We start from the raw sequence: 26,695 nt of genomic DNA, 5'->3' as shown, positions 1-26,695 counted from the left end.
AACCTCCCCAGTGTGGGAGCACCTCTCCCCTCTCTTTTTAAGACCTGCCTTGACTGCTCCTGTACCACTTTGGGGAGTTCCTCTTGGTGGTGTGTGGGCAAAGCTTTCCTCCTGGTCCTGTCATCATGCATTCCTGCTGTCCTTCCTAAGGAAACAAGTAACAAAACTACAGCGCTGCCCCGAGCGCCCTCTGCTCCCACAGAGGTGAGTGAAGCCAGCCAGGGACCAGCTGCCCCATGGATGGGCTGGGGGTGCCAGGACCAGACAGGGCTACCCCAACACCTGTGTTTGGGGATCGCTGGGCTTGGCTGCAGAGTTCCCAGCACCAGGGTCAGGCAGGAAGCTGGGAGGAGCAGTGCAGTCTCCCTGTTTTTCCAGCTGTGCAGACGCATGGGCCCTGCAGGTCTCACAGGCCACTTCCCCTCTCCCTTCCCTGAGCCACAGACTCAGGCTGACATGCACAGAAATCTGCCTGGACACGAAAAAAAAGGCAGGAGCCAGGGAGCCTGATGCAGGTTTTTTCTGTACATCAGTGTTTTTGACACCACAGCCTGTTGCTGCATATAATAAAACAGAAATCAGAAAGAGCAACCAGAATACACACCCAAAGGCAAAAAAACCCTTGGCTTAAAGAAGGTGCTGCCGGGCCCTCGAGGGAAGGCTGGCAGCGGGGCTCCAAGGGGGAAAACGCCTGCCCTGGCTGGGGAGAAACACAACACAAAGGAAAAACGAACCAACAAAAAAACTCACCCAAGGCTCCCGCTGCGGAGCGGGGAGAGCCAGAAATCCCCCGATTGTCCCGACCTCAGTCCTGTTAGCACCTGTACAATAAAACTGTACCGGCCCCGAGGCAGAGCAGCCCGCCCGCACCCGCTGCTGCACAGAAAGCTGCTCCCGGGACACCGGCGGGGAGCGGGCCAAGGGGGCGGCTGCTGCCGAGGGCACAGAGCCTGGGGCGGGGCACAAGCTGCCGAAGCGGGGGACGCGCTGGGGGCCGCGGGCTGCTCCTGCCCGGGCGGCACCGCCGGGGACAGGGAGCGGCAGCACGGATGAGATGGAGGAGGAGCACGGGAGAGGATGGAGCAGTGGGGCCGGCTCCCGGCTGGAGCTGAGCGCTGGCAGCACAGGAGCCAGCTACAAAGCCAAGGGAGGGGGCTGTCCCCTGGCTCGTTGCCAGGGAGGGACGGGAACCCCTGGGCCTGGCTGGCCTCGGGGCACGCTGGAGAGGGGCGGGGGACGGCCTCATCCCACAGCCCGGAGCTCACCATCACAGTGATACAGACTCAGCAAAAACAAAGAAAACATTACAAATTAAATACTAATTAAATAAATACTATGGAAGACATTGGGAGGGGGAGGGCAAACGGAGAGGCGCAGTTCTGTAGGGTCCAGTGGGGAGGGGCGGCGACTTCCACCCCTCGCTGAGCCCCGTGCAGGGGGTTCCATCACCCACCGGAGCTGCGTGAGGCGGCGGCGGCAGCGACCGCCACTGCTCGTGGGCGGGGGACCTTGGGAATGCCTTGGAGGCGAGGGTCCTCCCTCCCCAGCTGGCGGAGACCCTGAGGAGAGGAGGAGCGGCTGCTCTAAGACTCGGGTCCCTGCTGCTGGCGCTGAGAGAGCTGCTTCCCCTTGGTCCTTATTATTGCCTCGTGATGCCGGGAGTGGCCTGTCCCCGTCAGCTGCTCCAGGCCTGGTACTCCACCACCGAGCCCAGCAGCTGCAGCAGCTCGGGCTCGTAGTGCACCAGCTCCACAGTCTCTGCCGCGCCCGGCGCCAGCTCGGGGCTTGCTGGCACCTCCTCCTGCGCCAGCACCTGGCTGAGGGACACCTGGCGCTGGAACTCTGCCCGGGGCAGCGTGGCCACCTCGAAGTGCGGAAAGCGGGCCTGGAATATGCGGGAGGACAGCTTCAGCCGCTTGAGCACATCAGAGAACAGGAACCAGTTGCAGGGCCTGCGAGAATGGCAAGAGCACGGTGGGTTATGGGGGTGGAGGGGGCTGCAGGCACGGTGCCCTCCCCCCTGCCATGCTGGCCCTCCCCTCTGGCCCTGGCACTGTTCTCCATGTGCTGCTTCCCCTCAGGAGCCCACGGACTGGAGTTTGATCACGGCCTCACAGGTCACAGATTTTTAACACACTCACAGCCAGGCAGGGACAGTGACGTGAAAGTCCTGCCCTCAACAAGGTCCTGGCAGCTTCCCTGCCAGGAATAAGCCACATGGTCAGGAAGTGGAGCTTCTGGTGTGGTTTATTGCTGGAGGGCATGCTGCATGTGTATGGACAAACACTGGCAGGCACAGAAATTTGCTGCAGAGAAGAGTGGTGCTTTGGTTGCTGCCTCTTCCAAGTCACCCTTCTGCCCCAGCAACAGCCACTGTGTCACAGGGGGTGCAGGTGGGAATGCTGTTCCAGTGCTGGGACTGATTAAGCCATGATGGAAAGGAAACAATCTCAGAGCCCTAAATGTGAGCTGCTGCTGAAGGAACACAGGGCTAGAACTAGCAGGATCACAGGGATGAGAGAAGGGAGCTTCCTGACAGGCACAGCACCAGGACACTCAGGGCAGCAGGATGTGCCTGGCCATTGAGGGTGGGGGGAACCCTGATGAGCCTTCCCTACTCCCTGAGAACATTGCAGGCTGTGCCAAGCCAGGCACTGCTTCCCCATCTTCCCCAGTGCCACAGCCACAACTTCCCTCTGCTGTCCAGAGCAGCTGTGGCTGCCCCATCTCTGGAAGTGTCCAAGGCCAGCTTCGATGTGGCTTGGAGCACCCTGGTCTAATAGAAGGTGTCCCTGCCCATGGCATGGGGGTAGAATGGGATGAGCTGTAAAGCCCTTCCCAACCCAAACCATTCTGGGATTCTGTGACGATTCTATGAACAAAACCACCTGAGATACACGAGCAGCTATTAACAACCCCCCTGGAACAACCAACGTGCTGCTGCCTGTGCCAGGGCTGCAGCCAAGCCAGCTGTGGTCCTGCTCAGTGCTCAGGGAAAGGCACTCACCCCCGGGAGACGGACACTTGGAGGTTGTAGCTGGGAAGCAGCGGCTTGTCTGAGAACTCAAACATGAAGTTATCTGCTTCTTGCTCCTCTTCTTCCTGGTCTGAGCTCCCTGGAGGGTTGAGCAGCAGGTCACAGCCGATGCTGTCCTTCCCCTCTGCAACAGGACAGAGGTTGGCACTGCTTAGTCACACACCAGCCCGTGCTGGTACTCCCTGGCCACTGCCACAACCCCGCAGACACCTTCCCACAACATCCCTGCAGCCATGTGAGAACTGCACCCCTCCTGCTCCCCTCCAGCCCCTCGTCCCAGAGGAACATGGAGCCATGGAGCAAGTGCTGGCTGCTCTGCATAGAGAGACTGCTCACCGGCCAGGTGAGGTGGGGAGAACATCCCGAGTCATGGCAGAAAGCTCAGGTGCGCTCTGGTCCCACAGGTGGGACAGGGCACAGTCTGCACCTCAGCCACCCCACTGGTAGACCCCAGACTCTCTCCAAAATGACCTTGGGCCCTCTCCCATGCCAGCACAGATATCCTCAGCCTGGGAGAGCCTGGAACAGCGAGGAGGGAGGTGGATGTAGAGAGGCTTTGCCTGCACAGGCCCTACCAAGGAAGGCACAGCGAGCACTCTGCTCCTGAAGAGCTTCTCCACCTAGATCCCACCCTCAGAACCTCTGGCAGGTAATCCAGGGCAGCCAGCACCCAACTCAGTGAGGACAGCAAGGCTGTGCCACCAGAGACTAATCCAACCAAGCAATAAGCATGAGGGGAAATTTAAGGTGGATATACAGAAGTTCTTCCCTGTGAGAGTGGTGGAGGCCCTGGCCCTGGCTCAGAGAAGCTGTGGCTGCCCCATCCCTGGAAGTGTCCAAGGCCAGGTTGGATGGGGCTTGGAGCAACCTAGGATAGTGGAAGGTGTCGCTGTTCATGGTAGAAGAGTGGAATAAGATGGTCTTTAAGGTTCTTCCAATTCAAACCATTCTATGACTTAGAGAATTTGCCTGGGTGTTCCAAGAGGCATCTGAGCTCCAGCAGGATCTGTGTCCAGAGGGGATGGAGAACAGCAGGCTGGATCCAAAACCATTTAAGAACAGGTAATTTTCCTATTTACCAATCTGAAAAGCTCCTGTTGAAACTTGCTGCCTGGATTTTATCATGAAGAGGTGTGAATAGTCTTAAGTTTGCAGAGTGGTGTTGTCCCACTGAGATAATACAGGATAACTCCAAAAACTTCCAGATAAGAGAGTTTAGATTCTGCAGAGAGCAGCGAGACCCAATGTGTCCCTAAGCAAATAAACCAATCATGCAAAAGTTCAACCCCACGCACAAGAGAAAAGGCTGAAAAAAAGAAAATCTTCTGGTGTGCTGCACGAGGAAGCTTCACACACCCAGCTGCTCACCCAGCACGAGTGGGATTCCAACTGAGGAAAACAGCAGATGACAGGGGACACTGGCTCAGGCAGGGTCTTGGGGAAAAACAATTATTCCTAGTGCTGCCAAGGGAAAAAAATTCCCTAAGAAACAGGGTGCTGAAATCGTCCAAACTTGCTATAGAATAGGACAAAAACAAGTGACATGATTATTGATCCAAATCAGATGCCATCACTGAAAAACCTCAGATATCCTGAGCAACTCAGAAAAAAAAAATTAAGTGGATTTAATGTGGCAAAAATAGGGCTCACTGTGCGTCCTGAAAGCTCAGTCCTGTCCCTCTGCCCGTGCAAAGGCTGGGACAAGGACAGGAACATTCTGTACCACTGAGGGAGACAATCAGGCACAACAATGCCTGTCCCAGGTGGAGACAAACCCCGGACTGGGACTTTGTGTCTGGAGCTCCAGCAGCACCAAGCGCAGGACAGTGATGACTTTTCCACACCTCAGAGATCCCACACCCTGGCTTCCTTCATTATCCTTCTCCCCCCAGAGAGTTGCAGACCTCAAGGAAAATGTGGACAGCATTCCTGCCTCAAAGAATAGGAACAACTCAAGCAGGGCTTGGGATTTCTCCTGTACCCTAGGGGACATACAGTGCTTCAGCTGGTGGAGCTGATGGAAAGGGAGATTTCAAAGGACTGACCCACGGGAGGAGGAGAGTTGTTTGCTGCTTGTGGTGATTGAGAGCAGCTCTGTTATTCCAGAGCAGAACCAGGTACTTCCCTGCCCCGGGCTGTACCTGTTCCAGGTGACCCGAGGTGACTGCTCAGGTACCTGAGCCAGAAAGGGACATTGCAGGACACACAGTAAACAGGCTGTAGAGAAACCAGCCCATGTCTCAGGCTTGGGCATCCTGGTTTTTCTGTAGCTCTGGCAGTGTCCGGCAGCAGAGCCTGGCACAGCGCAGGTGACGTGGGGCTGGCACCGCAGCTGCTGCTGCTGTAAACTGATCCCAGGAGGACGGGGAGGAGGGTCCCTTCCTGTGCCTGCTGGAAACAGACCTGAGGCAGGGTAAGGGATCACTTCCCAGCTGGGTTAGCTCCTGTCTTGCCAGGCAGCCTCCCAAAGGCAACACTGGGAATGCCCCATGGATGGGGCAGCAGGAAATCAGTGATGAATCAAAAGGGGTAGTATCTTTAAAAATATCGCAAAGAACAGCTATTTTTCTTTGTAAAGGCTTGTGACAGCTTTGAGAGTGAGAAATTCTGAGGAAGGAGCTGAGGTTTGAACTGTTCCCTTAGCAGGGCTGAGGTGCAGCAGCCTACAAACAGTGCTCTCAGGAGTGAAGAATTTCTCCTGTTCTGGAATGAAAGACATTAGGGTCCTCCAAGGACAAGTCCTCTTCCAAGAGCACCCTCCTGAACGTATCGGATTTGGTTTTGTTTCTAGAAGGATGTTGGAAATTATGGAGGTGAACAACTACAATCAACAAGCAGCCTCTCAGCCTGCAGTGTAAATGCTCTGAGTCCTTACAGAGGGCTCGGGAGTACTGAACTTGGAAGAGGCTGGAGGGACTCCAGTGTGCCACAGGCCCATGCCAGATCCAGAACATCTTCCATTGTAACCACAGTTTTGAAGAAGTGACCGTAAAGGCAGCAGTCAGCCCTTCACTAGGAAAAATGCCTTGTGTTGTAAGAAAAGGACCTCCCCTGGATGAAGATCTCCCCTCAAAGCAGGGGAGAGGGATGGGTAGTTCTGGGAGCCTGGAAGTTCAAGACTTCTACACATTGAAGGAATGAGTATGTCCTTCACCTTCCTTGGTGATCGGTTAGCAGGAGAGCAACAAGAACTGCTCCAAGAATGACATGCTTGGGATCGACAACCAAAGACCCTCAGGAATCAGCAGCAGCAGCACCTGCAGCCCAGTCCCACACACAAAGGGATGCAGCTTCCCAAAGAAGTCCCTCCCAGGAGCAACTCCCAGCATGCATCACCACAGCAAGGTCTCTACCCAAAGCGTTAAGTAGAGAGGGATGTGGCCAAACCCGAGGTAATGTGGTGTTTTCCACAGCATCACCTCCTGCTCTGCCGCCGACCCGGCCCGCGCTGCACTCACCGAGCACGGAGCTGCTGTAGAAATCCCAGGCTGTCCGAGGGTCTCCGTCACTGCGGCCCTGCAGGTCTGACAGGTAATCTAGAGAGAGAAAATCCAGACGGTTAATGGCTTGAAGCATCATCCCGGTGTGCACATCCACAGATGCAGGGGGAGCTGCTTCACCCCTGCTGCTTCTCCCACTTGGGCATTACGGCAAAAGCTGAACCACAGCTGCAGGAAGGGTGTTGCTGCTCAGGAGTGGGCATCACCCCAGGCCCCCAGCCAGGAAATGGGAGCTGAAAAGGGAAAACAACAGTGTGAAGTGGCTTGGAAAGAAAGATTTGTAGAACAGTCCAGAGCTCTAAATCACCATCCCCAAAACCTGTGTGAGTAGTTGACCCTAGAGGAGCTCACACAGCAGTGGGAAAAGTGAGTTTTGTCAACACTGGGGATTGTCTGACTTGTCTCTGTCTGGGAGCCACCTCTGGCTGTCCCTTCATTGCTGTTGTGGAGAAGCCACAACACTCATCTTGTGAGTACACAAATGGCACCGAACGCGGCCAGGGATCCAAAACAGCCCCTTCTGCCAGCAGCAGTATTTTGGCAGGGGTCTTTTGCCATAGAAGGCAGCATTATTTGGCAACAAAAACCTGTTCCCTTAGGTTAAGCAGTAAAACCAGGGACTGTGGAACAGCATCTCCAATCAGAGCACTGTCTTTAGTTGTGTGACCACAGCACAGCCGTCTTCTTGCACACTGAACACTGAAAAGTGACTTTAATCTTATACAGGAAACACCTACAATTCTATAATTAAAATTTGGGTGGTAAAAACACGCTTGTGTGACAGGACAGAGCTAAAGACTAAGTCATTTTCTGCTCAGGCCCTTTCACACAAAGATTTGGCCCTGTATGCTGCCGGAGGGGAAGGTCTGGAGCACCGTGACCCCAGGCCTGGCACCTACCACAGAGGAAGTGCTTCATCACATCGCTGGTGGCCAACTTCACTGCTGTCTGCCCGGAGTATGTGGCCAGAGTGGGATCAGCACCATAGGAAAGGAGAAGCCACATGGTTTCCAGGTTGTCATTCGCTACTGCGTCATGGATAGGCCTGCAAGGGCAGAAAGGGACCGGGAGTTCGCTAAGGAAACGCTCTGGTTTGGGTTAAGATCAATTTAGTGATGACCAACATGAAGAACCCACTCTGGTCCCTGCCCCACGCTGCGCTGGCTCACCTGGTGCCGTCCTGGGCGCTGCAGTTGACGTTGGCACCGTGCTGGAGCAGGATGTGCAGGATGTCGATCCAGCCGCGGGCACAGGCCTCGTGCAGGGCCGTGTACCCCGCGTTGTCATGGTGGTTCACGTCACTGCTCTTCTTCTGCAGGCAGTACAGCACCACATCCTGCACAGCAAGAGGGCGGCTGTGACAACCAGCCCGGATGGGGCAGCGGGGGCACAAGAGGAGGGCACAGGACTCACCTTGTAGCCCAGGCGAGCTGCTCGCTGCAGGAGCGTCTCCCCTGCGTTCTTGTTCACAATCAGCCGCCGAGCTCCAGGGGGAACATTCTGGGCTGGGGGCACCTCAGGGGAACTCCCTGGGCTGGCCCGATGGGACTTACAAAGTGTCCACAAGTCCTGGGGCTTCTTTGGAGAGCACATTTTGGGCTGGTTGCAGCAGCCTTTCCCCTGGGAAGGAAAGGAATACAACTCCTTAGCACATGTGGCCATGACTCATGGGAGTCCCCTTCTCCCCTCACATGTTCCCCTCATCTGTTCAAGCCATACCTTCCCCTCATCACAGATCCCTGCCAGGTGTTTGGTTTTACATTTGCGTTTTCCTGATGGTTTCTCTAGCTCTTCTTGGATAGGAGAGGTGTCAGAGTGCTCCAGGAAGAAGCCATTCCGAAAGTCCGTGTGTCCTTGAGGTTTCCGGGGGGATGGGGATAGCTTGCTCCTCAGCTGCAGCTCTGTGCCTTTGCCTTTCCCAGACTCCTTCTGCTTCCGGTGCCTGCAATCTAAAGGAGAAATGTGAATGAGTGTGGAGCTTCTGTAGGTACCACACTGAAGGTCACCCAGACCTCTGCCACCAGGCAAGGCAAACTGCCCAGCTCTGAGAGCTGCACAGAAATCAGAGAAGTTGTGGCTGCACCATCCCTGGAAGTGTCCAAGGCCAGGCTGGACACAGCTTGGAGCACCCTGGGATAGTGGAAGGTGTCCCTGCCCATGGCAGGGGTGGAACTGGATGAGCTTTAAGGTCTCTTCCAATCCAAACCTTTCTGGGGTTCCATGATTCTAAATCCAGCCCCAGGGCAGGGGCACTGCAGGAAGGAGAAGCAGAGGGAACACACAGATTCTCCCATCTGGGATGAACTCATCATGTACATGCGACACCCAAGGAAAGATGGGAGCAAGATTCATTGGGATATGTCTTAGAGGGGCAAGACAAGCAGGAGCTGTCTGTGAACACTCAGTGCTTCCTGCCTAAACATAACAGGCCTGCTTTGCCCTCTCACATCTTCCCCTGAAGTTAAGGAGCACATTTAAGTTTTCATTAACATGCGTCCCGTTAAGAAGCACCAGGATTCCTCAAGGGAAATCCAGCCTTGTCTTCCCTGAATGGAGGAATCCTGCTCACCCAATCCTGCACCATGAGACTTACAAGCACTCCATGAAACAAATAAGAGATCAGTTAAAAAGAGACAGAGGAAAGGACTTTGCACTGCATGGAGAGAACTTCAGGACTCTACTGCCACTGGAGGTGGCTCCAGGCCACAACTTCTGAATCCAAACTACAGCAGGTCCAGCCTCTGAGGGAAGCTGGACAGACAGACAGAGACTCAAAACATATGTGGTAAAGCTGCTGGCAAACCCTCCTGAATGCCACTGCAAAGCTCCTTCCAAGGCTCCCCTTCTGAACAGGAGGCATCCCGAGAGCACCAGAGTTGCCCAGACGCCAGGAAGCCAACTCGAAACTTTGTTCCTGGTCTGACAGAGGCTCCCAGACACCACAGGATAGTGTAACGCTGTGCTGCAGCAGATACCAGCTGCTGGAGGACAGCAGCCACCTCTGCTCCCCACAGCACCTCAGCAGCACCTGAGGAGTGCCAGTCTGAGCTCCAAGGTGGCAGAAGGCAACAGGGCTGTGGCCACTTCATGCCCTCCAAGAGCACAGCCCAAGCATGCAGACAGCTGGCACAAGTGCTGCCCATGACAGCTTTGCCCCTGCTGTCACCTGTGTGACTCTGGACTACGAGCCACAGCCAAGCAGCAGCACACACTGAGCATGGCTGGACAGGCCCCACAGCCTCGACTGTCCCTGCACAGGGACAGCAGAGACTGCTGCCCTCAGGGATGTGCTCGTCATGGATTTAGGTTTCATGGAGGGTCTGGCAGTGGCAGGGGGAGGTGCAGGAGCAGTGGCAGAGCAGAGGTGGGCACAGGCAGGCACAGCGTGTTCCTCCTCACGCCTACAAACCACAGAGGGGGATCCCCCATCACTGCACTCTTACTAATCCTCTCGCCCTCGTGCACCCTGGTGCAAGTCTGCAAGTGACCCTCATAGAGCAAGACAAAGCCAAGAGCAGCCTAGTTGGATCAGGATGGCTCCACATCCCCCTGCCTTAGCACAGATATCTGAGCATGGCTCCCAGGGACCCTGCTTGTCCAGAAATATTCCACTGTGCTACCTCATCCCATTCTCATTTTCCCATGCCCTCTGTCTTAATCCAAGGGTAAGATCAGTGTCTAATTAGCCACATGAATTGCTGTTTACTGCTCTGGAATTTACTGTAAATGTTTCTGAAGGAAGAGCTGGTCAATTGAAGCAGCCCATGCTACGGCCACCAAGTCATTAAAAGTGAGTGAGTTTCACCATTACAAAAACAATAATGAAAACCAAATCCCCCAAAAAATTCCACACAAAACAAAAATTTCCCCTGCTGGTCCCCAGTTTAGTACCTGAACCCACTTCCCAGGTTGTACCTGCTTTGGATTTCCGCCTCCGGTGGGGATATCCCACTTGCTCCTCCTCCCGCTCAGTCAGGTATTCCCCTGTCTGGTATTTCCGACTTTTCTGCCGTCTCCTTTTCTTCCTTTTGATGTGGCCATCCTCCTCCTCCTCCTCCTCCTCCTCGTTGGGCTCCCACACCTGCCTGGGTGATTCTGCTCTCCAGGGCAGCTCCCGGGTCCTCCTCGTGTGACAACTGCTCCTCTCAGACACAGACCTGTCCCTGTCCCTGTCCCTGCGGCTGTGGCAGCGGGATGTCCTGTGGGATTTGCGCAGCTTGCGATGTTTCAAGGATGTCTCCTCCTCCTCCTGCTCCTCCTCCTCTTCGTCCTGCTCCTCTTCTTCTTCCTGATCCTCCTCCAGCAATGGTAAAGTCTCCGGACCACTCACATCACACTCTCCCGTCACACCAGCAGAAGAGCCAGCAATGCTTCCTGCAAAAAAGTGGGATTTCTGGCTGACAAAAAAAGCCAAGAGGATCCACAGGGCAAAGCCTCAAAGCAGGACAAAATGCACGGACAAGGCAACGTGAAAAGGGAATGCTCCCAGTCCAAGCAGGACTGTCACCGTGAACCTGGGCACCAACTCACCTGACTGACTGCGTGTCCGGCTGCTCAGCACCACCGGGATGAAATCCCGGAAGTTGTTCTTGGGCTTCTTCTCCAAGTACCCTGTGAGGAAAACCAAACCGTGAGAAAACAGACCTGTGATGTGGGAAGGGCAGTGCAGTGTCACCATAGCAGGGGCTGCTGTGATGGCCCAAGGCTTTAAACCAACAGAGGTTGGTTTAGATTGGACATAGGGAAGAAGTTTTTGAACATGAGGGTCCTAAAACACTGGCACAGGTTCTCCAGAGAGGTGGGAGATGTGCCATCCCTGGAAACATCTAAGGCCAGGCTTGACCAGGAGCAACTTGGTCTAGTGGAAGGTGCCCCTGCCCATGGCAGCAGGGTGGAAAAAGATGAGCTTTAAGGTTCCTCCCCACCTCTTCCATTCTGGGAGTCTGACCATGCTGCAGCTCTACTTTGGATCCCAACCCAGCTCCAGAGGCCATTTGGCTTCAGGAGAACAGCAGTTTGGCCCCTAGGACAGCCTGATCCCGCAGGAACCCACTGCCATTCCCAAGAGTACCTTCCTCGTGGCTGTCTCCACGGTGAGCCAGAGATAGGCACTCTGTCTTCGCTGGCCTCCTACGCTTGCGCTTTACCCCGAGGCTGTTGTGATCCGTGATGGCACCCGGGCCGCCTCGGCCTTCCCGGCCTTCCTGCTTGCCAAGCTCATGTGGATTGTCGTGGTGTTTTTGCCACTGTGAAAGAGGACATGGACTGAAGCTGGAGCTTCCCACTGACTGAGCTGGAGCAGCACAAAAAGGACAAAACTCTATCTCCACTGATTACCCTGGCGCCCTCCAGCTTTTTTGACAATCCAGATACATTTCTGCCCTGGACAACCTGCAGCACAAGTACATTCCCCCACAGCCAGGCACTGCCCAGGAGCACAGGTAGAAAGCCTGTGCCCTCAACTGTCCCCCCATGAGAGCTCCCTCCTTTCCCCCGGCCCCACCTTTGCCCTGACCCAGCAGTCCCAGCCCATCCCATGCACCTTCCGGCCATGCACGCTCCGGCTTCCCGACTTGCTTGAGGACTCCTCGCTGTCCTGGCCTTGGCTCTTCAGTCTCTTGTGGCTCTGCCTGGTGTCCCCATCATGCTGCCGTTTGGCCTTGCAGCGTGTGCCACCCTCCTGCTTGATTTGCCCCGTTCCTTTGAGCTTGGCCTCAGTGAAGGCCTGGGGAGCCGCCGCAGCATGCAGGCAGGTCACCGAGGGAAAGGACACATCACACTCCACTCGTTCCTTCTTGACCCTGCACAGATCCACCTGCTGCACACACGGGAGGGGCTCCGTGGCCGGTGGCTCCTGGGAGCCCTTGCAGCCCAGCTCTTTGCGCTGCCCATCTGTGGGCACCTCTGGCACCATCCGCAGGCCCTGCTGCCCAGCCGTTGGCAGGTCATGTGACAAATACGCCGCTAACACTTGGTTTTTGGGCTTTGCATCTGGCTGTTTGAGGCTACAGCTCCCCTGGGGAGCCTCAGTCTGTGCGTTGCTCTCCTGACTGGAGTTAGCCTCTGGCTGAGTGCACTCCTGACTTTTCGGAGCATTGTCCAGCTTCCCCTTCCCCCCTTTCCCATCCAAAGCGCTGGTATGGAAAGCTGGACCTGCCTCTGGTGGTGCTGGGTTGGTCGGCTCCTCGCAGGGCTTGGGCAAGGTCCGGCAGCTCTTGCTCTTGGCCGCAGCATCTTGTTCGCCCTCTGGCAGGCTCTGGGCGGCCGCGCTGGGCTCGGCGGGCTGCACGCTCGGGAATGCCGGCAGCTTGCCCGCCCCGGCTGTCTTGCAGGGGCTGCTCTGGTTCAGGGGCAGCTGTCCTGCCGTGGAGATGCCGATGGAAAGCAGCGGGGTTTGATGGTACGGAGACCAGCCCAGAGGCAGAAGTTGAGGATTGGAAGGTTTTCCATTGACGGGGCATCGCGGGTACACGCTTCCCTGGACAGGATTCCAGGTAGCGATGTCCTTGGACTGACACAAAGGAGCTCCTGGAGCAGCTCTACCATGAAGAAGTTTCCTGGCAGGATCCTGCTGTCCTTCCGTGCCAACCTGGTTGGCTTTCTTCCCACAGGGAACGCCGGCACTGCGGGGCTCGCCCTGGTCAATGATGGAGATGGGCTCCTGCTTGGGCAGGTGGCGTGGGTCCCTGCTGAGGCTCACGCCGACATCCTTGCTGAGCAGCAGCGAGGCCGGCACCGGGTTGGCGACACCAACATAAGTGCCGGGAATGGTGCTGATGAGCGTGGTGTTCTTCGCCCAGGAGCCCTGCTCGCCGTTGCGCAGGAACTCGGGAAAGATGACCAAGGGTGGGGTGGTGCCGAGGCACGAGGTGACGCTGCTGCCCGTGGCCTGTGCCGCGCGCTGGGACTTGGAGAGGACGGTGGTGAGCAGCGCTTTGCCGCTGGTGTGCACGGGGGTGAGGATGGGCATGGGAGGGGTCTTGCGCTGGCTGGGTGGAGGCAATTTCTGGCGGTTGGACTTGGAGGAGAGATCAAGAGGCATCTCACTGCACTCCGGGGATGAGACCATCTCACGCTCTAGCTGGGGAGGGGACTTCAGAGGAGACAGGGAAGTGGCAGCCCCCGGTGCATGTGGCTCGGGAGCTGCCGGGGCTCTGGCCTGCACGGCTGTGCCAGAGGAGGGAGCAGAGCTCCCCCCTGCTGTTGGTGCTGCCGGCAGAGCCTGGCTGGAGGGCAGGGCCAGGCCGGTGCTGGTCAGGGGAGCGCTCTCAGCAGCAGCCTGGGCACTACTTGCACCCGAAGGTGGGGGGCAGCTGAGCTGATTCACCTCCACAGACACCACTTTGGCATCCGAAGCCAAGGGCCTGGTGACAGAGAAGGTGTAGGGGTAGGAACGCAGCTCTGGGGAGGCGATAATGCCCGGTAGGCAACGTTCGTGCAGGTAGGAAGGCAGGACGGGGAAGGTGAGTGTGGAGGAGACCCCTAGAGTGGCTGGGAGCGTGGCCACGCTGAGCGGCTGCCCGCAGCTGGGAGGGGGGATGTACACCAGTGACTGGCTCGGGCTCAGCACAGCCCCAGCCTGGAAGGACAGGGGCAGCTTTTGCATAGCAGGGGCCTGAGAGGGGGGAAAGCAAACCCTGTTCAGTGTGAAGGTGGCGGGACTGGAGGCAGAGGTGTTGCAGCTAGAGACAACCACAGACAACGTCCCTTCTGCCAGCACGCCTGGCCCTTGTGCTGCGGTGCTCAGGGAGGGTTTCTCGTTCCCAGCAGGCTCACTCTCTGGAGCCACGCAGCAGGCTGGGGCAGCATCAGCCTGCTTGTCGCTGGGAGGATCTGCTGGTGTCCAGGAAGCATCAGCACCACTGCTCTCCTGCTCCACAGCTCTGGGGGTCGCTGGCTCCTGCCCTCTGCCATCCCCCTGACCTGCCAGAGGGCCCAGGGCGTCGTCTGTCACAGTCTTTCCCACACACTCCAGGTTTGGGTTGGGATCGGGTGGCTGCTCCTCCAGTTTGGGTCCAAGCTTTTCCTCCACCTTGCCATCAGCATCCAGCCCCTGGGCACTGCTGCCACCACCGCTGACTGCTGTGAGCTCCACCTGCAGCAGGAAGGGAGAAAGTGTTCCTGGGAGCTGTGCAAGTGGCACCCAGGGAAGCAGGAAGGATCTGCCCACCCGGCTGCAGAGGCAAAAGCAGCAAACAGCTCTGCCCAAAGGAGAGCACGGCTTTGCCTCACTGCACGTCTCTCAAAAAGGAGTCAATGAATCCATTAGGGAAAATGCTCCTGCTTGGCCTAGTCCATCAGGGAATGGCCTTCTTGGACTCAGCTGTGCAGGCAAAGAACTCACCTCGGAAAGGCTGCTGCTGACACAAAACTCTTGAGACACCAAGTGCTGGGAGCTGCTCGTTTTTGACTCCTCATCAGAAATGGGGGCTCTCCTAGGTGAAGCAGAAGACACAGCATTATGAAACCCCAAAATACCATCCCAGCATCGCACCCCTCCCCTCCCTGTGCCTGTGGACAGTGTGAGACAGTGGAGCAGCTGTACACTTTCCTTATCCACAGCCACCCAGCCATTGGCCAGCCCAGCTTTCCCCAGTGTCACAGCCTGTCACACACCTGATCCTGTCACCTTCATTTCCCATTCTGTCCCACCACACCTTTCCATCCTCCCCTGAGTCTCATCCTGCTTGTCTTTTCCCCAACAGACACCTCCTCATTCCCATTCCTTCTGTTTCCTTCCTGTCCTGGGACCCCCAGCCCAGCCTAGCTGCCAGTGGGATCTCCCTCTGGTGCCAAAGCTCTCTGGGCTCAGGAGGCCTGGACAGGAGCAGCGAGTGTCCATGGCCATCCCGATGTGTCATGTCTTGCTGGCCAGTGTGTCTAGACCCTTCATCTCTGGAATGTGATTCCCCAGTGGAAAGCTTGGACAGGACAAGGACAAGGTTGTGGCCTCTTTGGGACACTCCTTCCCCGATGGTATTCATCGGACAGCACTTCCCTGCTGTTTTGCTTGGGACAAGCTGCTAGTGCATGCACAAAACAGATCAAGTTTGGATGCTGTTGATGACATAATTTCAGCCGGATTTGCTTCCTGTGTCTTGGGCTTTCACAGCAGTCACAGACACAGAGCTGTGGACACACGCTTTGTCTTGGACTCAGTACCCCCAGTGCTGGGGCCTGTAACATACCCCTAGCATCAGGACCTCATTCTGGGCTGCCTCAGCCCTAGGACTCCGCTTTGTACCCCCAGTGCCAGGAACGTTCTCTGTAGCCCTTGCAGCAGGACCCTACTCTGTTCCCCCAGTGCCAGGAACCTGCTCCGTGTGCTCAGCCCCAGGACGCTGCTCTGTGCCCCTACTGCTGGGACCCTGTTTGGGGCTGTTTCCGTGCCATCCGCATCGACCTTCGGATCAGTGACAGCCCGGTCGGTCCCCCCAGGGGCTCCCCGGCCCAGCCGTCACAGGCGGCGGGGCGGGGATGGCGGCCGGGGCCAAGCCGCCTCAGCCGGCGGCGGGGGCGAACGGGACGAGGGGCCGGGGCGGGCGGGGTGAAGGGGACGAGGGGCCGGGGCGGGCGGGGATGAACGGGACGGGAGGCCGGGGCGGGCGGGGTGAACGGGACGGGAGGCTGTGCCGGGCGGGGTGAACGGGACGGGAGGCCGGGGCGGGCGGGGTGAACGGGACGAGGGGCCGGGGCGGGCGGGGTGAACGGGACGGGAGGCCGGGGCGGGCGGGGTGAACGGGACGGGAGGCCGGGGCGGGCGGGGTGAACGGGACGGGAGGCCGGGGCGGGCGGGTCCCGCGGTGGCCGCAGCGGGGCCGGGGCCGGGCGCGAGGGGGAGCCCGAGCGCAGCCGCCCGCCCGCGGCCCCGCGGGGCCCGCCCGGCACGGCGCTCCCGGCGCTCCCGGCGCTTCCCGGGCATTCGCGGCGCTTCCCGGCCCGAAGCTCGCCCACCGCTACCCGCAGAGCCGGCGGGACCCCCCTGCCCAGCTCCCCTCGGCTGCCCCGGAGCAGCCCTGGGGGCGGTGCGCGGTCTCCGCCCGGCCCTGCCGGGGCTCCCCGCGGGGCAGTGCGCGATGCCGCACAGATGGGGCCCGAGCAATGAGATGAGGATCGGGGACAAGAGAGCGCCCGGGCGCAGCCCCCGGCCTGCCCGGACATCTCAAAATTTGACGCCTATTATAAGCTCGGAGCAGCGCCGAGAGGCTCGGCGGGTATCGCCATCGGAGCCCTTATCTGCGGGACACAGGGCGGCCGGCGGTGCTGCGGGCGGCAGATCGGCTCTGCCCGAGCCAGACCTGGGGCTCGTCCCTGCCCACCGCTGCTGCACCGGCCTCGAGGGACGCCCGCCAAAACCCTCGGCACCCGCGGCCAGCAATGACAGCCACACGCTGCCTCTGTGCACATAAAACTTCCCTGGCTTTGGCAAACGCATGGAACAGACGTGGTGGCCTTGAGGAAGCCACAAACTAGTCGGTTCTGAGAATAAGCCATGGGAATGAACAGGCGATGCAAAGAAACAGAGCTTGGCTTGATCGATCCTACCTCCCAGCCACTAATCCTCCCTAATCTCCTGTTTGGTGGCAAGTCACAACTCTCCCATCTGATCATCTGGTTGGCACAAACCCTCCTGGGTCACCAAAAGCTTTTAGTTCAAGCTCTTTTCCTTCCTTGGCCATTGAGACCACAGGTCTAGTGAAGCCAATGGCACATGCAGACAACTTGGCTTTGTCAGCATCAAAGCTGTGGAGGTAACGTAACCACACATGGACAACAGATCCTCTGCTGAGACCTCCAGCACAGTCCTTGCTGGAACAGGGGATGTGGGGACCCTCCTGGAATGCCAACATATCCAATACATCCAACTCCTCCCTGTGGCTCATTAGCACTTTGGGCCATTTTAGACCCCAGTAAAATTGGGTTGAGCCAGCACCAGTTCCCTTCCCACAGCCTCTCCAGATCCCTCAGGGGCTTTCTCGTGCCCCCTTTCCCCTGCCCGCCACCCACGCACCTCACCTCTCCTCGTTGAGGCCACACATGCGAATCCGCTCTGTGCTGGTCCAGTTGTGCACCCCGCTGTAGAGAGGTGCTGTAGAGATCATGACAGCTGCTCCTCACCCTCCAGGACCTGCCGGGGCTCCAGGGACCACTCTGCCTGCAAAAGGGAAACAGAAGGTTGGGAACTCTCCTCGGGCTGATCGATTCAACCACCCTTTGAGAAAACTCGTCCCAGCTTTGCTGCCAGGCAGATGGGGAACAACACCCCGGGATGCCACAGGTCTGGAAGAGGACTAGGAGGAATTAGCAGTGCCTTTGGACAGAATCCACTGTCCACTCATCCTCTCATTAAACAGTGTTATTGCCACTGGCTACCACGAGAGTTTCACAAAAGTGTCTTCACACACTCACACATCCTTTGAAACATTTCCTCCCCTTTTCTTCTCCCTCCAGAGGAACCTCCTGCACCAGAAGACACCAAGCAGAGCTGTACAAGGTGATGGTCTTTTACAGCACTGAAACTTCACGGCTGCACAGGACTCTCCTAAAGCAGCCCATGGCAGGTCCTAGGGGCAAAGCCTCAAACAAGGGGGGTCTCTTCCACAACTGAGGGCTCCTGGAAGGACCAGAGGTTTGCCAGTGGTGCTGCCAAGGGTTTATCCCCTCCTTCTGTCAGGAAGGTGCTGGTTTTCTTTGGAGTTATGGGTGGAAAACACGGGGGAATCCAGAGATTCAGGAGCATCCATGAGGCACGGTCGGCTGGGTGGAGCTTTTCAGGGGAGAGAGTTGCAGCCAATCGTGCAGCGCTGGGTGTTGGAGCATTGAGAAGCTCTGCTGCTCCAGGGAAAAGGCAGAGGAGGAAGAGAGGATCTCCTGTGCTAACAAGTGGACTCAGCCAAACCAAGCAGGACTGACTGCAAAAGGGAGAGAGATGCCGTCAAGGAGGTTCAGGGAATTACTAAACCCTGAAGGTAAAGCAGGCACAGAGCCACGGCAACGCTCTCGGCGCAGCGGTGGGAGTGGGAATTAGCTGGAAGCAGCACGTGATCCCCAATCTCCGCCGGTTGCCTTTTGCCTGACAAACTCCCGGCGACACCAGCTCTGCACGGGACGAGCAGCAGCTTGTGCCACGAAAGGAGCCCCACGGGGACCTGCCGGCCAGCAGCTCAAGGGACGAGCCCGGGGCTGAGCGGCTCCCCCGAGCGCAGCTGCTGCCGGGTGTCCTCGCTGCAGCCGGAACGTGCCGGTGGGGATCCTCCGAGGAGGAAAACGGGGCCAGGCACACGGCAGAAACGGGGGCAAGGCAGCTGGTGTGCCAAAGAGAAACCGACAGACCCATCTGCACGTACGAGGGCACAAGTGCACAAACAGCGTACGGAAATCAGAGGTCAGGGGAAGAGGTGAAACCTGCTAAAAACACACACTGTGAGACGGGAGAAATCCTCGGTAGCGATGGGGGAGACGGGCAGACGCCAAGGCAGAGAGCAGGGTCATACCCAAAGAGACCGAGGTGGCTTGGAGCAGGAAGGGGAGGAGTCTTTCGATGCTTGGAGAGAAATGCAACATAAAGGAAATAGGGGAACAAACAATCTGCGGGGATTTCACCATCTTAGGCTAAACTGAAAGGAGGGGAGGAGGAACGTTCTGCCCCCGAGCACAGCAGCAGGACAGATGTCCCAGGAGGAATAAAAAGGGACCTTCTCTGCAACGGGAGAAGGGATGTGTGCAGCTGCACGACGGGGAGCTGGGGACAAGCAGAGATCAGGCGTGACCCCGGAACGGGTCTGGCAAGGGACGAGTGATAACGGGGTGCCATGAGGAACTGGAAGAAACAGCACGTTTGGAGTGCTCAAGTAAGAGCTGGTAAAAAGGGCCAGAACGACGGCCACAGGAGGAGAGCTGGGAGGACACAGTGACAGAGATCAACACTGTTTCGTGGATTCTTGGCCTCTATCCTCTACAGACGATGTGGGACACATGCCAAAGACAGGCATATCACAGGGAACGAAGAACAGAAAAGAAAAATAGTCCAGAGATGAACTCAGAGAAGGAATAAAACAGGGGCCAAGCACCAGACATGGGTTCAAATACAAACCAGTGGAACAACAGTATTCTTAAAAAGGCAGACCTGGAAGTTTATTGGGAAATGCAGGGATGAGCAGCCTCCCGATGCAACACTGAACCACAGAGAGCAACTGCAGCCTCCCTGGGTCAGAACACTCTTAGCCGAGTCGGCACGAGGAAAGCGAGCAGATCTCCCATCTACACTGGTGCAGTTGGAAGCAACATTAAAGGGATGTAATTAAACTCATAGGAAACCCTTGGAGAACACAACTAGGGCATGGCTTCACATGCCTGTCTTCAAGCAGAAGAAGCTGTTGAGAAACTGTTGAAGCCCTTCTCTCCCCTCACCCCTTCAGTCATGTCACTGAAGCCCTGCAGTACCCCCATAAACCTGGCCAGGGAGTTGATCTCTGTTTAAAACACTTTTTTTTTTTTTTTTTTTCCTGGCTGGACTGGTTTTAACCCATACCAGCTCCTAGATCAGCTTCACCAAGAGGGAGAGAGGGCAGAGCCTGGCACAGACTCTGCTTAATCCACAACGTCTGCCAAAGGAAGTGTATACAAAACCACAGTCTTATTTTGATTTAGCTAAATAGGTGCTCAGCCAATTCTAATTAACGCCAAAGAAAACGAGTTTAGAATGAAGTAAGAACATCGAGGCATTCTGCGTGGGGAAGCTCATACGGTATTAAAGCTCCTTCACCTCCCGAAACAAAGTGTGCCCTAAGAACTGTGAGCAAGGAAGGTGCTGAACACGCTCGCCTCCAACGGCAAACCCTCTGAGAGGTTTGCAATGAAACTACTATGGCGAATTAAAAGAAAAGAGGATTTTGTTCATTAAGGCAATACATCTCATCGTTTCGCAAAAGGAAACGATGCTACTCTGCAAACCCGCCTCTTCCAGGCTCCAGGAAAAGCAAAGCAGATGTTTTCCTTGCAGTGAAAGTGTGCTGTTACTCAGGTTAGTGATGACTTGGCTACCCATGGAAGCTCCCTTGGATTAAGTCAAGAAATTACTCTTCTGAAATATTGCTGTACAGTGATGAAAACAAGTTTCCAGAGATGAAGTTCTTCAGGAATGGACATTTTTTAACCATTATCTATTGACAAGTCCTCCTTGCAATGAAAATCCCACAGCGCCAAGACAACCATCATTTCAGGGCAGGCTGAGCAAAGGTTCCAGGACAGGCTCCGCCAGCATTCACCTACCAGCTCCCAGTGCTGACAGGAATCAAGCTCATGCCATCTCCACGCTGACCCCTGTTAAACCCTGTCTGTTCCCTGGCTCTTGGGGATCCCAACTTGAGCTGCCTGAAGTGAGGCTGCCTAATTGTTTCCCGCAGCCCCTCACAGTCACACCTCCCACCCCAGCATTAATGCAGCAAAGGGGTTGCAAAGCAGATTCTGAAGCCATCCTGCTGCAAGCCCCATCTCTTCTCCCAGTGACAGCAATCCCTTGGCCCGATCAGGACCCCAACCTCAGTTTCTCAAGCGCTTGCACTGGCAAACATGTAAAGCAACTTCTCAGGCTGGCACCAACCTGCCAGTCACAGATAGCCAAGGGTTCGCCTCTCACTGGGGAGTTTGGTGCTGTTGGTGTTTGCCCGCACAGATGTCACAACTATGTTGCCACCTGGTCTAACTCACTTTGATCAGATTACCCAGAGCCATGACCTCCTCCAGCATCCACCTTATGGCACCTGTAGTGGAGCCAGGCCTACCAGTGCGGGAAGGGGGCTTTTCCCTGCTCCTCCCAGAGACAGCCTGTGCCAATCACTTCTCCACGGTGCAAACACACCCCTCTGTACGACCATGCAGCCTTGATCCCCCACAAAAGGCTTTCCATGTATTTTCCTGCTCTGTGCATTTCCAAGTACTAAAACCACTTGGATTTCAAGGCACTTACACGTCCTCCCCACCACGCCAGCCCCAGCACATGAGCTACACACCAAGAGATGGACAGTGTCTCACTGCACCCTGCCTAGGCAGGTGGGAGCTGACAGGTACTGAAACACCAGCAGCCCCCCCAGCACAAGGATTCCCTCTGCCTGCTCTGGGCAGGCACATCATCCCCAACACAGGTGGGAGAGCACCAAGCAAAGACCCAACAGGCAGCAACGTGCTCCACTGCTGGCAACGGGAACTCGCACAATGGCACAAGTTGACCCAGGGAGAACATCAGCTTTGCCTTTCCCCCTGCCTGAGTGGCAGCCACAGCATGAGCTGACTCCAGGAATCCCAGTGTGGGTCCCTTGGTGCAGCTCAGCTGCTCCAGAGCCTTTATGGACACAGTAAATGCTGCCCGGGCGGTGGTGCCTCTGTCCATGCTGGCATTGAGCGGGCCAGTGGCACAGAGGAAGGAAAAGGACTTCCCAGCCCTAGGGTGTGGAACAGAGAAAGGCTACCACATCCCTCGGCAGCAGGAGATGGAGAGGATGCTCTGGTTGCCCTCCCACAGCACCATGTGGCTCCTGTGGCCAGGGGACACTGCGGAAGGCCGGGAGCAATGCACTTTGACCCTGGAAACACACCCGCGGGAGGTACCTTTGAAACATTCATTCCCAGAGCAGCAAAACCTGTAAGGAAGGGGGTTTTATCCCCTGGATGGCTACAAAATATAAAAGGAGGTCAGCTGGGGGGGAAACTCGGGTGGGATTCAGCACTCAGAGCACAGCTGGCAGCTTTGACAGCAGCGGGAGCAGCGGAATGAGGTGCAATGTGCCCTGCAGCTCTTCCCAGGGGTCAGGTGGGCCAGAAGGGAACGGTCTGCAGAAACAGGCAGGTCCCCTTCCCTTGACAGAGTTTGTTCACTTTGGCAATTCTTCGTTGCCATTAGTAACGCAGGCAAGGAATTCCATGTGTTTTGCTATGGGATGGTCTGGTGTCCATCGGAGGCGCAGAGGGCCGGAGCAAGCACTCATGCCCCCAGCACCTCGGCTCTGAGCACCACTTTGGAAAAGCTGGTGGAGCAAACTCATGGCAAAAAACTAACAATGAAATCAAAAATTAAATCAAAAAACCTATGACGGCCCTATCACAGGACTCGCAGTGGGCATTCAATGAGGGAAAAAATTAAACAAGAAAACGAAAAAAAAAAAAAGAGAACAGACTATCTTATGTTATATTATCACTCATGCAGAGGTCAGAAACTGTAGGAGAATGGACCAGGAATGACAAGAGTGGTACAAAACCCAGCAAGGACGGGCCAGGCCGCCTCTGGGGCTGTCTGGGCAGAGCGGTGCCCGGCGAGGGCAGCCCCGAGCCGGGTTTGGTCCCCGCTGCCTGCACAGCCGCCCCGGCCGCTGCAGAGCTGAGCCAGGCTTTGCCTACACGCATTTGCTTAAGCTGATTTAAAGACACAGTAACACCACACGTAATTATAGATCCTCGGCACGATGAATTGGAAATAAAAAAGAAAAAAAATCCATCCCTATTTCAGAAAAAAAAAAAAAAGTTTGCTGCACACTGGGCAGTGCTGTGATAATTGGTCCCAGCTGCTGGACAACTGGTGTCACTAAACCCTGGCTTGTCTGCAACAACCAGGCTGGCCCCACCAAAGCCCACGAATTTTTAAGGACTGAAAAAGAGCTATTAAGGGATGATAATATTCAAAGATGTCTCCAACAAGGTGCACATCATCCAAAACGCCAAAAGGAGAGTGCAGCCTCCCATACCTGGGAGCCAGACTGGTGCTCCAGAGCCCAGAGGTCCCAAGGGCAGCTCTGAAGGCCAAACCCCGCTGGAGCCTGGGCTCTGACACCTGGAATGCGCCTCCAGACCCAGGTGACAGCAATGCAGCTGGCGTCCTCGACTGGCGCCACAGAGCCTCCAGCCACTGCCGGCACTGGGACCACCGAAACCCAAAGGGTGGCCAGGGCAATGGGAGCAGCGCAGCGGAAAGGGAAGGGAAGGAAGGCAAGAGAAGACAGGGAAGGAAAGGCTGCTACAGACAGGGCCAAAAAGATGCAGAGGAGCTGCGAAGGGCACGGGATGCACCGGCCCTGCCCTAGCACTCATCCCCAGACTCCAGGGGATGAGGGTGCCAGAGAGCGGATGCTCTGAGACAGGAGAAACTCAGTTCGTCTCTATTTTAGCCTGATGGACCTTCTCCCGACGCTGCTCTGAACCGGCCTCACCCAGGCTGGGATGAGGGGACCGATGTCGCTCGCCGAGGAGCCAGGACCCCTCCCGGTACCGGCACGCTACCGCGGGAGGGCCGGTTTCCTCCCCGGTGAGGGCGGCAGGAAGCGCCGCCTCCCTCGCCCGGTCCTGCCGCTGCCCGGCCATCACCGTGGGCACGGGCGGGGGACCGGCCGCCCCCGCCGCCCCGCCCCGGGCGTCGGGGGGCGTCGGCACGGAGCGGCACCGCCCCGGCCCCGGCCGCAGCCCGCCCCGGGTCCGGGTCCGCGGGGGTTCCCCGGCGAGCCCCCCGCCCGAGGCGCGGCACGTCCCGCTCCCGAGCCCCGCGAGGCCACGGCACGGCCCACGGCCCCGCGCCGCCGCCGGGGCCCCGCGGGGCGGGCAGCCCCCCCTGCCCGGGACACGGCGGCCTCGCGGCCGCTCCGGGGGCTTCGCCCCGCGCCCCGCAGCCTTGCCGGGGGCTAGGCCCGGCCGTGCTGCCCCGCGCCCGCTCCCGCAGCCCCCGGCTCAACAGTTGCCCCCGGGGCCGCTCCCCGGCGGAGCGTCCCGCAGCCCCGGCAGGCGCGGCCGGGCCCCCGCGCCGCCGCACCGGGGCAGCCCCGGACATGGAGGTGGCGGCGGCCGCGCTGCCCCCGGGGAGGGCTCTTCCGCCACCGCCCGGCACCCGGCCGGCCGGCACCCGCAGCCGAACCGGCCCCGGGCGCAGCGGCGGCCGGGGCGGGCTCGGGCCACGCCGCCAAACTCCACGAGCGCCCGGCGCCGCCGTCCCGGGAGCGCCGCGCTGCGCGGCCGCCCCGCCCCGCCGCGGGACCCCCCGCACCGCCCCGGCAGCGGCAGGTGCCGCCGGTGCCGGAGCCGGAGCAGCCGTGCCGGGCAGGGCAGCGGCTCCGCCGCGCCGTCGCGGGGCGGGGAGCGGAGCCGCCGCCGCCGCCCGCTGCCCCCCGCCCGGCGCTGTCAGTGCCCGCCGCGCCCCCGCCGCTGTCCCGCCGCAGGACGTCGCCGGTCCCCCCAGCCCGCACGCCCCCCCCCCGCGCCGCCCCACCGCTGCCCCCGGGGGTGTCCCGGGACCGTTTCCATGGAGATCCCGTCCGGACGGCCGGAGGGGGGGTCGGGCCACCCGCTCCCCTCCGCTTGCCCCCGTGTGCCGTGGGTGCGGGGCGGCGCGGGCCCGGGGTGCCCGGGCAGCGGGGGCCGGGGTCCAGCGCGGGGCGGCGCGGGGCGGTGGGTACGCACCTGCTTCCCGAGGCGGGCGGGCGGCGGGGGGCGGCGGGCCGGGGCGGGCCCCTGCCCCAGGCGGCGGGTCGGACCCCGGGCGCTGCGAGCGGCGGTTCGGCGGCAGCGGCGGCGGCGGAGGAGACACTGGCAGCGGCAGCCGGAGTGTGAGGGCGAGAGCGAGCCGCGGCCGCGCGGGCTGCCGGGAGCCGTAGTCCGTCCGCCGGGGCCGGGAGCCGCCGAGCCGCCCCGCGGACTGCGGGTCCCGGCGTGCCGCGCGCCCCGGCCCGCGCGGGGGGGCCGGTCCGGAGAGGGAACGGGCGGGCGCGGGGAGGGAACGAGGGAGGGAGCGCGGGGAGGGAGGGAGGGGGCTCCGCGCCCGGCGCGGCCCCGGGAGGGGCGGGGGTCGGGAGGCCGCCGCGCCCGGGGTTCGGCACGGCACGGAGCGGAGCGGCTCGGCACGGGGGGAGCCCAACGCACACACGCCCCGCACACACACACACGCCCGCCCGACCCCGCGCCGGGGCACCGGCTCCCGCACCGGGGAGCGACGCTCGCTCCGCACCGGGGGGAGGAGAAGGATGGAGGAGGAGGCGGCAGCGGGGGCGGGCGCTCGCTCCACGCCCGGGCAGCGCCGGGCGCCCGACAGCGGGCAGAGCCGGACGGGCAGCGCACGGCGAGCGCGGCGCACGCAGCCCCGTTGCCCGCAGTCCCGATGTCCCCAACCCTAGAGTACTCAGCCCCGGTCCCCGACGCCCGCTGCCCCCCGCCCCGTTGCCCTCCGCCCGGTAGCCCCCGCCCGGTGCCCACCGCCGGGCGCGGCCGTGGGAGGGTGGGTGTCCCCGGGCGCAGCGGGGCCGGCCGGTTGAGAGAACGCGGACCCGCCTGTCCAGCCCAGGTGGGCGTGTGGCCCCCACCCCGGCGACGCTGCCGCTGGGTGACCCCCCCCGGGCCCGCTCCCCCCTCCGGCTCGATACCCCGCGGGGCGCGCAGCGCTGCGGGGCGGGGGTCGAGGCGCCTCCCCCGCGCCATGCGGGACATCGAGCGGCGCGGCACGGTGCGGCGGCCGCAAGTTTGTCACCGGTCCCCGCCCGCGGCACTGGGGCCCGCAGGCCCGGAGGCCGCCGCACCCCCCGTGGTGCCCGGCCAGGCCCGCTCCGCACCGTCCCGCACCGCCCCGGCGCTGACAGCCTCGCCCGGCCCGGGGCCGCGCCGCCCCCGGCACCCGCACGGGCCTCGGAGACCGGCGGCCTCGCAGCGCCCTGGCGCGGCCCCGCCGTGCGGGCACCGGCTGCCCGGCACGGCCCGGCCCTGCCCGGCCACGCCGCCCCGGGCTGTGCCGGGCCCCGCGCAGCACCGCCCCGTGCCCGCTCCTCTCCCGCGGCCCCTCGCCCCGGCCCCGCCGCCCCCCTCGGCCCGGCCCCCGCGTACCGGCAGCCGGGGGGGGCGCGGGGGTCCCTGCTCCTGCACGACCCGGAGGGGAGGGCGGGACCCGCCCCCCCCGGCCCGCGGCGCGGGGGCCGGACGGGGACGGGCAGGACCGGCCGGTCCCGGGGCGGGGGGCGCGATGCCGCCACGGCGGCCCCCGTCCCCGTGCGCTGGCACCGCGCTCCGGCATGGAGCGGCCCCGGGGGCGGGCAGGGGCCGGGGGCTCCCCGGGGCCGGGCCCGCAGGGCTGCGCGGTGGGCTCGGAACGGGGCGGTGCTGCGGTGACCGCGGCCCCGATCCTGCGTGGGCGCTGGGG

The 26,695-nt window shown here is 59.7% G+C and overlaps 1 protein-coding gene across 2 annotated transcripts; it reads right to left on the bottom strand.

Annotated features, from left to right (window-relative positions):
- Nucleotides 1–504: 504 nt before the first annotated feature.
- Nucleotides 505–26,490, bottom strand: BCORL1 (BCL6 corepressor like 1). Of its 2 annotated transcripts, none has more exons than XM_038123014.1 (14): nucleotides 26,383–26,490; nucleotides 17,554–17,692; nucleotides 14,882–14,972; nucleotides 12,080–14,632; nucleotides 11,609–11,783; nucleotides 11,068–11,148; nucleotides 10,453–10,911; nucleotides 8,257–8,486; nucleotides 7,951–8,157; nucleotides 7,707–7,873; nucleotides 7,437–7,582; nucleotides 6,496–6,573; nucleotides 3,008–3,161; nucleotides 505–1,952 (listed from the first exon to the last, which is right to left on the bottom strand). In XM_038123014.1, exons 2-14 carry the CDS (start codon nucleotides 17,637–17,639, stop codon nucleotides 1,676–1,678), a joined length of 4,704 nt encoding a protein of 1,567 aa, XP_037978942.1. In that variant the 5' UTR covers nucleotides 17,640–17,692; nucleotides 26,383–26,490; the 3' UTR covers nucleotides 505–1,675. The 2 variants fall into 2 exon arrangements, with proteins under 2 accessions (XP_037978942.1, XP_037978941.1); XM_038123013.1 differs by lacking the exon at nucleotides 26,383–26,490 and adding an exon at nucleotides 24,973–25,025.
- Between the last annotated feature and the right edge of the window lie 205 nt (nucleotides 26,491–26,695).

Source organism: Motacilla alba, chromosome 4A (genome assembly GCF_015832195.1).
Source record: "Motacilla alba alba isolate MOTALB_02 chromosome 4A, Motacilla_alba_V1.0_pri, whole genome shotgun sequence".
Taxonomy (NCBI): domain Eukaryota; kingdom Metazoa; phylum Chordata; class Aves; order Passeriformes; family Motacillidae; genus Motacilla; species Motacilla alba.
Note: the sequence above shows the minus strand (reverse complement) of the source record. Positions and strands in the feature narration are given on the sequence as shown.

Bases quoted from the DNA above. Each gene is read 5' to 3' on its own strand.
- BCORL1 (XM_038123014.1), bottom strand. From the start codon at position 17,639: ATGATCTCTACAGCACCTCTCTACAGCGGGGTGCACAACTGGACCAGC. The intron at 11,149-11,608 runs GTACTCTTGGGA...TTTTCCTCACAG, and splicing joins TGGAGACAGCCACGAGGAAG to GGTACTTGGAGAAGAAGCCC. The intron at 8,158-8,256 runs GTATGGCTTGAA...TTTCCTTCCCAG, and splicing joins GGATCTGTGATGAGGGGAAG to GGGAAAGGCTGCTGCAACCA.